General features: G+C 40.3%; 1 protein-coding gene across 10 annotated transcripts in view; it reads left to right on the forward strand.

Annotated features, from left to right (window-relative positions):
* The window catches only part of LOC130907988 (ERC protein 2-like), a 244,298-nt gene that overhangs the window by 80,174 nt on the left and 150,883 nt on the right, over positions 1-13,241 (forward strand). For all 10 annotated transcript variants that reach the window (XM_057823634.1, XM_057823594.1, XM_057823565.1 and 7 more), the window contains one exon: positions 5,784-5,877. In XM_057823634.1, coding sequence (XP_057679617.1) covers positions 5,784-5,877 — 94 coding nt within the window. The remainder of the gene's footprint in view (positions 1-5,783; positions 5,878-13,241) is intronic.

Here is a 13,241-nt window from a genome sequence, read left to right on the forward strand (position 1 = left end):
GGGGTCCAGGGTCATCCAAATCAGATGCCCGAGCCACCTCATCTGGCTCCTTTTGATGCGAAGGAGGACAAACCCTTTCTTTTCAGGCAACAAAACTACCTTTAAAGCCTTTTTTCATAATCTAAAAAATGTCTTGCCACACACTGCGATGCATAAACCTTTTGGAACTCAGAATCTTAAAATGATAGCTCAGTCATTTCATTAATTCTTTATCGTTGCAAAAGATCATTTGATTTGTCACCTCAAAAAGCAGCTTAGGCCAATAAAACAAAAGACAACAAAGAGTAATAGAGAAGATTGATGGGAAAATATGCTTAAAGAAAGTTGAAAACACAGCTGCTCTTGGAGCCAGGAATAAATTGGAGCTGCTTATGTTGGAACATGAATGTGTTGAGGGTTCCAGGTGGAAGAAGCAAAAGGACATGTGAAAAATGACTTACAAATGTATCAGGTTTCATACACAGTACTTTTTTTCACACTCCGAACTGCTTATTTCAGTCTTAGATAAAAAAAAGTCTGAGAAATTTTGCTGCACTAAATTACTATTCTCAATTATAACATTTTTACTGTGATTTACACTTTTATACCCCATCATCCATGCCCGGATAATTTAATGGAGTTATTTTAGCTACCAAAAGAGACCAGCATGTCTGCTAGTTTACACACCTGTGCGGGTAGCAGTGTGAGCGCCCTCATGGCCTGTTAGTTTTCAGTGGACATGCTTCTGAGCTTATACAAACATACAAACACAGACATTGCAGTTTAAACAGATCCCGTCCCTCACGCGCTGGAAATGTGTATAAAGGTTTAAAAATACTTCGTGATGATAAGAGAATTAAAGGAGATACAGTGGGAAGATAAACTTATGACCTGATTCATAGGTTTTCCAGAATATCGGAAGCAATTGTTCAGTCCATTTTTGCATTGACTTGCGACCAAAAATGTTGAGATACGAATGCTGTATGGAACCAATAAACTCAACCTCTTTTACAGTGTTTTTGTGACCCGTTTCTCACAAAACGGGTTGCAAGATGCATGTTCACCCACCCAGTTGAGGTTTATTGCAAGAAAGGACACGTGATATTCAGAATTTTTTTTTTACATTACAGTATTTTTCCTAACCGTTGATGTAATTTTATCAGTTTACAAGACAATGTGCATTAAAAATGGCCAGTGTGTCCTTTTCAAGCTATTGTACTCAGTCATCTGTATCAATTAAACCATTAAAATACCATTGGCTGTTCGTGAAGGGGTGTGTCAGTAAAATAATATTTACTGTATATTGAGACCTCATGTTGCCATTGGCAAGTGGATGTATAGGGAACATAAAGTGGGGAGTTACTTAATAAGTGGTGTGAACTGACACCATCACTGATTTCAAATCTTATTTCTAGAGCGGTCTTACTAATACACTGCTGGCCAAAAGTATTGGCACCCCTGCAATTTTGTCAGATAATGCTCAATTTGTTCCATAAAATGATTGCAATTACAATTAATTTGGTAGTAATATATTCATTTATTTTTGCTTGCAATTAAAAAACAAAAAAGAGAATGAAAAATAAAATATTTTCATTTTACACGAAACTCCAAAAGGAGATGGACTTGTAGCCTTGAGATTGCCCAAGCTTCCTCACAATTTTACTTCTCAAGTCTTCAGACAGTTCTTTGGTCTTCTTTCTTTTCTCCATGCTTAATGTGGTACACACAAGGACACAGGGCAGAGGTTGAGTCAACTTTAATCCATTTTAACTGGCTGCAAGTGTGATTTAGTGATTGCCACCACCTGTTATGTGCCACAGGTAAGTAACAGGTGCTGTTCATTACACAAATTAGAGAAGCATCACATGATTTTTCAAAAGGTGCCAATACTTTTGCCTGGCCCATTTTTGGAGTTTTGTGTGAAATGATAATGATTTACTTAAGTTTCCCCATTCTCTTTTGTGTTTTTTCATTGCAAGCAAAATAAATGAAGATATTGCTACCAAAGCATTTGTAAGTGCAATAATTTTCTGGGAGAAATTGAGCGTTATCTGACAGAATTGGCAGGGGTGCCAATACTTTTGGCCAGCAGTGTAGAAGCAATTGCAATTAAATTACAAACCACATAGATAACAATTTTTGAAAAGGTCACACACTCATTTCGATCTATCCTATGCTAGCCTGGTACTCCAGACTCGCCGCTGTTCCAGCGATTGAGTCTGGCCACCATTGAGCGGATTCCAGGGCGGAGCAAGCTACAGCACACAGACAGCGGAGTGGACCAATCAGCGACGGGCGGGACGAGGGACTTGCCCGCGGAAGTAAACATATGAGGAGAGCGGAGTTTATTCAACATGGCTAGCGCGAGACAGACTGTTGTCAGTTGCCACGTTTACATGGAGCCAAATATTCCAATTACAATCGGAATATTTGATCAAACCGAATAAATGTGTTCCATATAAACACCTCATTCGGAATGAACAGGCCCAAACCGAATGGAATTTCATTCCGATTCACAGGGGTGGAATATTCCTTTTCCCCAACCGATTGGAAGTAAAATTATATCATGTAAACAGGGAAGCGGAATGGTGTCTGGTTGCGTTCTTTCTACGCATGCTCCGTACTGACGTGGTGACGTCACTCAGTAACGTCACTTGCAACATGGCTTCCAAGCACACGCACAGTGCACCCACATAACTTTTTAAATGAACGGCGTATCATTCTGAAGTTTTGTTTCCACTCGAAAAGTTAAAACAGCAGCTGATCTGACGATCGATCTCCATGTTTTGCAACGTGACGCTTTGTTTTGATTAATCTGCGCATGTCAGACGGCAGTTGTCAAACGTCCTTTCGGAATAAAGGCAGTCACATGTAAACGCTGGATCGGAATAGATGAAGTGACATGTAAACAGCTGATGTGAAATTTCCACTCGGAATGATTTGAATCGGTATGAATAAAAGTCAGCATGTAAAGTGGCTACTGACTTGTTTTGACGTGTTTTTGGTAATTTAAAACTGATTTTACCGTGGATTGGAACATATTCTCGGCTCTCCCGTTCGCCATCTGAGTTTTTGTGGAGACGACTTCCGACGCGGAAAAGTGACGTTGCTCGTTAAGAACACGTCACACAAATAAACGAATCTGATTTGTCGATTGATTTTGTACTTGCTCGAGAGGCCGTTAATGGGCTGGGTCCCAGACTATACGCTCAGTGTTTGAAAAACACAGGGAGAACAGTCTGGCCGTGCCAGGCAAATCCTATGCATGAAACAGTGAGGAAAACAATGGAATTCTATGCGAGGTCACCTTTAAAATCTTACCAGGTAGCATTCGTTTTAGAAAAGTCTGTGTATCAGGCCTTATAACCTCTTAAGCAACATGTACGAGTATATTAACACAAACAGTGGACTAACATTTAGTAAGATGTAACAGCAGTCACCAACCTATAATCTTCTGAGGGGAAAAAAAACCTAATACTATTAATGCTAAGGAGTTATGACCATGGCTACTGTATCTGTTTTTCTGTATGCCCCTCAGTGGCAGAAGTGCACATGCCAGAAGGGGGAATAGATAGTCTGTTGAATTTAAGCAAATATGGGTGTGTGTGTGTGTGTGGGGGGGGGGGGGGGTACTTTAATTATTTATATTCTGATTTATTTGTCAACATTGTGTGCGTGTGTTTTTTTTTTTTTAAAGAGATAACATTTTTTGTTCATCAAAAAATTATGTAGGGGGGGCTGCAACTGATTATGTAATTCCAATGCATTTACATTTATTTCAATGGGAATATGCAAAAAAAAAAAAAATTTTAAATGGATACAAATGTTTTTTTTTTTTGAGTAATGAATGTGGCTACAAAATTCATTAAACTCCTAATACGCTACTGTTTTGGTATAAATGTGATATTTTGGAAATATACCTCATCCAGCACTCATATACAGTGGGGATAACAAGTATTTGATACACTGCCAATGGGAAAACCTATTGGCAGTGTATCAAATACTTGTTCTCCCCATTGTGTATATATATATATATATATATATATAAGATCCCTGACCGTTTTGGGAATCGGATAAAGAGGGAAATATTGAGATACAGTTTGCCTAGCTCTGCCAGACTGGTCTCCCTGTATTTTTCAAACACTGAGAGAAATAGTCTGGGAACCATCCCATTAACGGCCTCTCGAGCAGGTACAAAATCAATCGACAAATCAGATTCATTTATTTGCGTGACGTGTTCTTATCGAGCAACGTCGCTCTTGCGCGTCGGAAGTCGTCTCCACAACAAAGGTGAACAGGAGAGCCGAGAATATGTTCCAATCCACGGTAAAATCAGTTTTAAATTACCAAAAACACATCGACACGAGTCATTGACAACAGTCTGTCTCGCGCTAGCCATGTTGAATAAACTCCGCTCTCCTCGTATGTTTACTTCCGCACACAAGTCCCTCGTCCTGCCCTCGTCGTTTTACTAACCCTGCCCGTCGCTGATTGGTCCACTCCGCTGTCTGTTTGCTGTGGCTTGCTCCGCCCTGGAAATTGTATCCGCGTGAATGGTGGCCAGACTCAATAGCTGGAACAGCGGTGAGTCTGGTGTACCAGGCAAAGATACAGTGGCAATAGAGAATTGCTTCCGGCTTTTTTCAAGCTGTTGGTGTACGTCAGTTTTGTTCTGCATCACTCAAAATGACGTGATCAGAGGCCCTGACTCAGTCACTATTGTTGTTTATCCCAAAGGTGTTTGATCGGGATGAGGTCAGAGCGCTCAAGTTATTAAACATGAAACTCATTCAACAATAGCATGGCTAATGATAAACCTGCCATGAAACAGAAAAGGGCCTTCCCTATAAACCTAGAACCTCAAATCTCTACCATTCCATTGGTCAATCACATAAATATGCTTTTTTCCCATATATAGTACATTATACAGTACAGTGAATTTGTGTAGTGTTTGTGTTTGCCTTGTGCGTGTCAGTAAAATGTGTGCATCCTTTATTTGAAAAAGTTTAGATGGAATTGCTCACCGACATCACTCGCATGTCCGACACAAACAAACAACATTTTGGGGGAAATGACAGCAAATATTTGCCCACATGTGGGTGCAGCTTGTAGCTCTGTACCAAAATAAACACACCAGCATGGATGTGGAATAATAATGTGGCACGTTTTGCCAGCTGCTTGCTTCTTGGTTCTGCAGAATTCACCTCCGCTAATTTGTCACTGTCAGCTTTCTTATATTTTCACAATTTACCCCCTAAAATGTTGTACCAATATTGTTGCTTTAATTTTTCATGAGGTTGCCACTACTTAATATGCAGATTCGATAAAAATCTAGTGGCATTTAACAAATTCCATCTCATCACCCTTATTTTATTATAACCGCCTTAGGAGTTGGAATATGTACTTTTTACTATGACAGATTTACATGGGCACTTTGACACCATCACTTCTCTCGCCTGCCATGAGTCACACATGATTTTGATTACTTTTGAGAATTGCACATTTTTCATGTCTTTATTCATCTAACAGGAGTTTTACATAAGGAACGGTTGAGTTTCTGCTTACTAATGATAAGAAATAAACTAGCAACTCTCAGTAAGTAATGAGCTATTAACTCATTGGCCGCCATTCATAGAGATAGATGCCCTATCCTTTGGGAGGTCCTGGTTCAAATGGATTGGACATTTATCGGCATTCATGGCACTGTAAAATGGCCATTAAATGCAAGTTAATATGGATGTCATGTCTATTGCTTTCAATGCCTGTGAATGAGTTACTCACCTCTACCTTTTTTTCATTTCAAGGCAAGTCAAGTCCCCTCATATCCAAAAACAGATGGTGCCTGGTGAAATAAGGAAAGATGCCCAGCTTGATGGACATGCACACTCTTTATCGCAGGTTTGAAAATATGAATATACATATACTAATTGCATGTGTTGATTACATTCCTTCGCAGTTTTCATCACCTGTCTAGCCTAAATTTAATGTGTTCACCACTGCATTCATGTTTACCCTAGATACAGTGGTATGAAAAAGGATCTGAACCTTTTGGAATTTCTCACATTTCTGCATAAAATCACAACCAAATGTGATCTAATCTTTGTCAAAACCACACAGGTGACAAAACAGTGTCTGCTTCAACTAAAACCATCAAATCTTTATATGTTTTCATATTTTAATGAGCATAGTATGCAAACAATGACGGAAGCGGGAAAAATAAGGAAGTGAACCATCAAATTTAATATTTTGTGCCCCCCCCATTTGGCAGCAATAACTTCAACCAGACGCTTCCTGTCGCAGCACATCAGTCTGGCACATAGATGAGGACTAATCTTGGCCCATTCTTCTTGACAAAACTTTAGTTCAGTCAGATTCCTGTGATGTCTGGCATGAATCGCTGTCTTTAGGTCATGCCTTAGCATCTCAATGGGGTTCAAGTCTGGACTTTGACTTGGCCACTCTAGAAAGTGCATATAGTTCTTCTGAAACCATTCTGAAGTTGATTTACTTCTGTGATTTGGATCATTATCTTGTTGCAGCATCCATCCTCTTTTTAGCTTCAACTGTCTGACAGACGGCCTCAAGTTTTCCTGCAAAACATCCTGATAAACTATTGAATTCATTTTTCCATTAATGATTGCAAGTTGTCCAGGCCCTGGGGTAGCAAAACAGCCCTAAATCATGATGCTCGCTCCACCATGCTTCACGGTGGGGATGAGGTGTTGATGATGGTGAGCTGTTCCATTTTTCCTCCACACATGATATTGTGTGTTACTCCCAAACAATTTAACTTTGGTTTCATCAGTCCACAAACTATTTTGCCAAAACTTCTGTGGAGTGTCCAAGTGCCTTTTTGCAAACATTAAACAAGCAACAATGTTTTTTTTTTCTAGACAGCAGTGGCTTCCTCTGTGGAGTCCTCCCACGTACACCATTCTTGGTTATAGTTTTACATATAGTTGATGTGTGCACAGAGATATTGGACTGTGCCAATGATTTCCATAAGTCATTAGCTGACAGTCTAGGGTTCTTTTTTTTTTTTTTTTTTTTTTTTTTAACCTCTCTGAGTATTCTGCTCTAAACTCTTGGCGTCATCTTTGGTGGACGGCCACTCCTTGGGAGAGAAGCAACAGAGCCAAACTCTCTACATTTGTAGACAACTTCTCTGACTGTCGATTGATGAACATCCAGACTTTTCGCAATGGTTTTGTATCCTTTCCCAGTTTCATACAAATCAACAATCCTTTATCGCAGGTCTTCAGACAACTCTTTTGACCAAGGCATGACGCATATCAGACAATGCATCAAGACAATTCTTACCAGGTGTGTGTTTAATGGTGGGCAGGGTAGCTTTAAACCACTCATCAGTGATCGGGCACACACCTGACTTAAATTGTGTGGTAAAAATTGGTTTCAATTGCTCTTTAAGTCTCCTTAGACCGAGGATTCACTTACCGTATTTTTCGGACTATAATTCGCATTTTTTTTCATAGTTTGGCTGGGGGTGCGACTTATACTCAGGAGCGACTTATGTGTGAAATTATTAACACATTATGATATCATTTCGCGTGTTATTTTGGTGTTTTGGAGTGACAATAATGGTTTGGTAAACTTGTTAGCATGTTCTTTATGCTATAGTTATCTTAATAACTTAATAGCTATGGCCACGTTCGCATTCTGCCTTTGGCAATGTGTGTTCAATTGTATTATTGATTTTTTTTTATATTAAAATGCATGCTTTTAGTTTGTGGCGCTTTCACGCCCATGTGGGGGCGCACTTGCACTTGTTTACGTGAAGAAGAGCGCTGACACGCCAGAAGAAGACCGACAGCTTCGTAGCTCTGACTGAGTGGGCGAGTTAGTGAGAGAGAAACATGGCTGCGGACCTACGTTCATTGTTTATGCTTGTAAAATATCTCTACAGAGGCAACGCCTGTGTGTATCATCTTATCTGTTGTTGTTGTGTGTTTTCCACCCGCGATCGGACACTTAGAGCCAGTTGTGTGGTTGTTTGAACGATGCGCTCATGCTAGCGAACGCATGCTAACCGTTTGTGTCATGTCATTGCTGTAAAAGCACCTAATTATCATTTATTTACGTCGATGCGAACCTGTTTGGTATCGAGTATGAAACTGATTCAGCATTATACGGACGTCCAGCATCGCCATGTGGGAGTTTAGTCCGCTGAATAGCCAGGACCGAGCCATAGCGTCCTGGTGAGGACAGTATATTCGCATTTCGTTGTTCATGCACTGTACACTGTACACTTATTCAGCATGTTGTTCTCTATTGTATTTTTATATTAAATTACCTTTCAAGAGGACATGTCTGTTCAATGTGTTGGATTCTATCATGTAAATATCCCCAAAAAATGCGACTTATACTCCGGTGCAGCTTATATATGTTTTTTTTCTCTTCGTTGGACATTTTATTGCTGGTACGACTTATACTCAGGTGCGACTTGTAGTCCGAAAAATACGGTACTTATTTTCCCCCCTTTTGTCATTGTTTGCATGCTATACCCACTAAATTTTGAAAACCTATAAATGTTTGGGTGGTTTTAGTTAAAGCAGACACTGTTTTTACATCCGTGTGATTTTGACAAAGATCAGATCAGATTTGATGGTAATTTTATGCAGAAATGTGAGAAATTCCAAAAGGTTCAGGTACTTTTTCATAGCACTGTAACTTTACCCCCTTTTTTTAATTGATTGAGTTGAATGGGAAGAACGTTTAAAACATTAAAACTTAAGATTGCTTCCTTTTGGTGAAGTGCACCCAAATGATGCAAACGCAGTTCTTATGCACATACATATAACATTTTTCTCCCCACCTTGAACCCTGTGGTTTATTGTCAATGTAGACTGAATGAGGATTTTTACAGGCTAATGAGTTGCATGGGATGAATATCCTTGCAATTTATAGTCCAATGCAGCTTCATGTTTTTTGTGAAATTTGGTGGATGCGGTTTATAGTCAGGTGTGCTATATAATCCAAATATATACTGTAATTCTTGGGGTGCTGAATCCAAATTCGACCTTAATTTTCTTTCTCTTCAAGATAAGTTTTTTATTTTTTATTTTTATTTTTTTTTTCCTCTCCTCTCCTCTCCTCTCCTCTCCTCTCCTCTCCTCTCCTCTCCTCTCCTCTCCTCTCCTCTCCTCTCCTCTCCTCTCCTCTCCTCTCCTCTCCTCTCCTCTCCTCTCCTCTCCTCGTGTTCTTTTGTCCTTCTTCCCAGTGGTGAGATTGTAATGCAAACCTGTCTTTTTTCCTATTCACTCCTACCCGTCTACATTTTATCTCTGCGTTCATGGAGAACAAAACATGGCACAAGGATAAACACAAACAAACAAGACTGCACTTCCACCTTAGCTTGCCCCATCCATGCAGGAGAGTTTATGTGGGATCGAGAGATACCATCTCTTCACTTCATCATCTCCATCACGCCAACAGTGCACTTCGCCAACATAAAGAAAACACACTTTCATAAATGTTCCCTTTAAGCTCTCAAAGCCAAAGGCCTGTTATTATTTTTATGTATATTTTTTTATCGTAACAGAGACATCAACCTCCCCCTTGACCTCTACCCCATCCTTTGTTATTTTCTTCTTCCTTGTCCACTTGACTACGCGAGGCAAAGTAAAGCAAACAATTTTCGCACAGTTCAACACATGGTAATTTAATGTGCTTTACATCACTTTGAAATAAGCAAGAAACAATGGAAACAATCAATTAAAAATAGAAATAAACACACAAATAAAAGAATCATAAATGAATCAGTAAGACACAGTTAAAAACAAAAACAATAGGAAATTGCACAAGTCATACATTGACATACAGTACATACATGAAAAGTTAGGCTTATGTTATAGTGAACAAGTGTTTTTTAGCCCTGATTTTAAGGAACTTACTTTTTAGCACACCTGAAATATTCAGGTAATTTGCTACAAACCGCAATAACTGAATGCTGGCTCACCCTCCTTCTTATTCGTGGAACACACAACAAACCAATTCCAGATGACCTAAGGTGTCTGGATGCTTCATTGGGATCTAGCAAATCCAGCATGTATTTTGGTCCAAGGCCATTAAATGTTTTGTAGACCAACAGTAAGACTTTATAGTTTATCCTTTGACTCACCGGAGGCAAGTGCAGTGATTTAATGACCAGTGTAATATGATCCACTTTCGTAGTATGTACAGTGGGGAAAATAAGTATTTAGACAACCACTAATTGCGCAAGTTCTCCCACTTGAAAATATTAGAGAGGCCTGTAATTCTCAACATGGGTAAACCTCAACCATGAGAGACAGAATGTGGGAAAAAAAACAGAAAATCACGTTGTTTGATTTTTAAAGAATTTATTTGCAAACAGTGTGGAAAATAAGTATTTGGTCAATACCAAAAGTTTATCTCAATACTTTGTTATGTACCCTTTGTTGGCAATAACAGACGCCAAACATTTTCTGTAACTCTTCACAAGCTTTTCACACACTGTTGCTGATATTTTGGCCCATTCCTCCATGCAGATCTCCTCTAGAGCAGTGATGTTTTGGGGCTGTCGTTGGGCAGCACGGACTTTCAACTCCCTCCACAGGTTTTCTATGGGGTTGGCATCTGGAGACTGGCTAGGCCACTCCAGGACCTTGATATGCTTCTTAAGAAGCCACTCCTTTGCTGCCCTGGCTGTGTTTTTGGGATCATTGTCATGCTGAAAGACCCAGCTACATCTCATCTTCAATGCCCTTGCTGATGGAAGGAGATTTTCACTCAAAATCTCTCGATACATGGCCCCATTCATTCTTTCCTTTACACAAATCAGTTGTCCTGGTCCCTTTGCAGAAAAACAGCCCCAAAGCATTATGTTTCCACCACCATGCTTCACAGTGGGTATGGTGTTCTTTGGATGTAATTCAGTATTCTTGTAATTCTGTAGTCATGTGGGGACACTGAAATGTAGAGTTGTGTGTCATCTGCATAAGTATGATAGAAGATGTTTGGATGTTCCCTATTGTGAGCTAGAGGAAGCATACAGCTATTGAATAAAAGCGGTCTGAGAATGGACCCTTGAGCAACCCCACGTGTGATTGTGTTTCATTCAGATTAATGATTTCTGATTGACACAAAAATCCCTATTTTGTAAATCAGATTTGAACTACTGAAGCACAGTGTCAGTGAGCCCTATTCCAGTCTTCTGAGTGGTACGTTATGGTCAGAAGTGGCACCTGATGTGATCTTTTGCTGCTGCAGCCCGTTTTCCTCAAGGTTTGACTTCTTGTGTTTTCAAAGATGCTTTTCTGCATACTTCAGTTATAACTAAAGTTGCACCGATACCGATACCAGTATCGGCAGGGGGCGCCGATCCGGCCCGAATTGATGGTATCGGTATAGACGAGTACCAACATTTAGGGCGCCGATACCATCTACTGGCATCACTTTAGCGCAAATGAACTGTCATCCTCACGTGAGCCAACTTCCCAAATTCTGATGCATGACATCTGCATGTCTTTGTCTCGAAATTACCAAACGAAAATAACCCCTTCGTCTTCAATATTAAGGATGTTCACTACAACGAATATCTGCGATGTTACGCTGCATTTCTAACATGGCACTCACAAACGATTAGCATGTATAAGCTAACGCTTGCTGTTGTAGCGCTGATGGGATCCGAAAGCTTAAGAGCGTGAGAGACTAAGACTAACTCATGGTTTCATGATGAAGAATGAGTGGCAAATTAACAGCGCCGTACTTCAAACTCGTCCTGTTTATGAAAGTCGATTGTCATATTATGCTGGTGTTGTGCAGTAATGAGCAGAAGTGACTTCTGTGGCCAGAAAACACTCAAGCGTCGCAGCGTGCACACTAGATATCATCAGATAGCAACCTAGATGTGCTATGTTAGATCCCATGCCAACTCTCGCGCGCACACACTAGATATCATCAAATAGCAACCTAGATGTGCTACATTAGCAACAGTGCAACACTAGTTATAACGAGTGGTTATTTGAGTTATTGTCAGCTCGAATCAGTCTGGCCATTCTTTTCTGAAATTCTGGCATCACCGAGGCTTTTTTTCCCACAAAAACGCTGCTTACTGGAGGTTTTTTCTTTTTTTTTAAACTGTTCTCTGTAAACCCCAGAGACTCTCCACACACATTAGTCTCTGTCACTCTCTTCCATGGCAGGTCTGTAGCTATAGTCACATGTAAAATCACATTTACTCCAGATGCCAAACATTCACACATATAAAGTACACGTTCATATGTTACGCATTTATGACTTCGGTTACATATATGTATATTACGTTACACATTTATTTGCACATTTGTAACTGTAGTTACGTACCTGTGACTCCATCTGTGATGCTGGCTGCGCATTTGTGACTCTGCCACGGCAGGACTGTAGCAAAACTCATGTATAAAATTACATTATACCCAATTCAGAGGCCCTGTGATTACAGCTCACGCAAAGTACACACTAGTGACTTAAGGTACGCATTCGTGACTCGAGTTAAACATTTATGACTCTGGCTACGATTTTGTGAATCCAGGATCCAATTGCAGATAGTTTTGCTAAAATAATATCCCAATAACAGGGCAAATATAACCTGACTTGCACGGCCAGACTGTTCTCCCTGTATTTTTCAAACACTGTGAGAATTGTCTGGGACCCAGCTCTTTAACACATTTTTCTAGTGCATACACATTTTTGTAGTGTTAATGGCCTCTCGAGCCCGAACGAAATCATCCGTGCAATCAGATGTGTTTATTTGCGTGACATGTTCTTAAGGAGCAACGCTCTTGCACGTCGGAAGTTGTCTCTACAACAAAACAGATGGTGAACGGGAGAGCCGAGAAGGTGATCCAACCCGCGGTAAATTCAGTTTTAAATGACCAAAAACGCATCGACACAAGTCATTGACAACAGTCTGTCTCACGCTAGCCATGTTGAATAAACTTCTCTGTTCTCCGCTCGTGCTTGAGTTTCTTGTCGCTGAACCAACGTCACGTCCGCCCATCGCTGATTGGTCCACTCCGTTGTCTGTTCCGCCCTGGGAATTTGATCCACGGGTTGGTCACCAGATTCGCTTGAACAGCGGTGAACCGCTTGAACAGCGGTGAGTCTGGAGTTCCAGGCTAACATATAACAGCCACTTGCACATACTGTCAAACTGTCACCGAGATGGAATCGATTCCACAATGCCTCCTCTAAATTCAGGCAAATACAGAGTAGACCACTACAGTAACATTAGTGGTTTAGGAAAA

Source organism: Corythoichthys intestinalis, chromosome 2 (genome assembly GCF_030265065.1).
Source record: "Corythoichthys intestinalis isolate RoL2023-P3 chromosome 2, ASM3026506v1, whole genome shotgun sequence".
NCBI lineage: Eukaryota > Metazoa > Chordata > Actinopteri > Syngnathiformes > Syngnathidae > Corythoichthys > Corythoichthys intestinalis.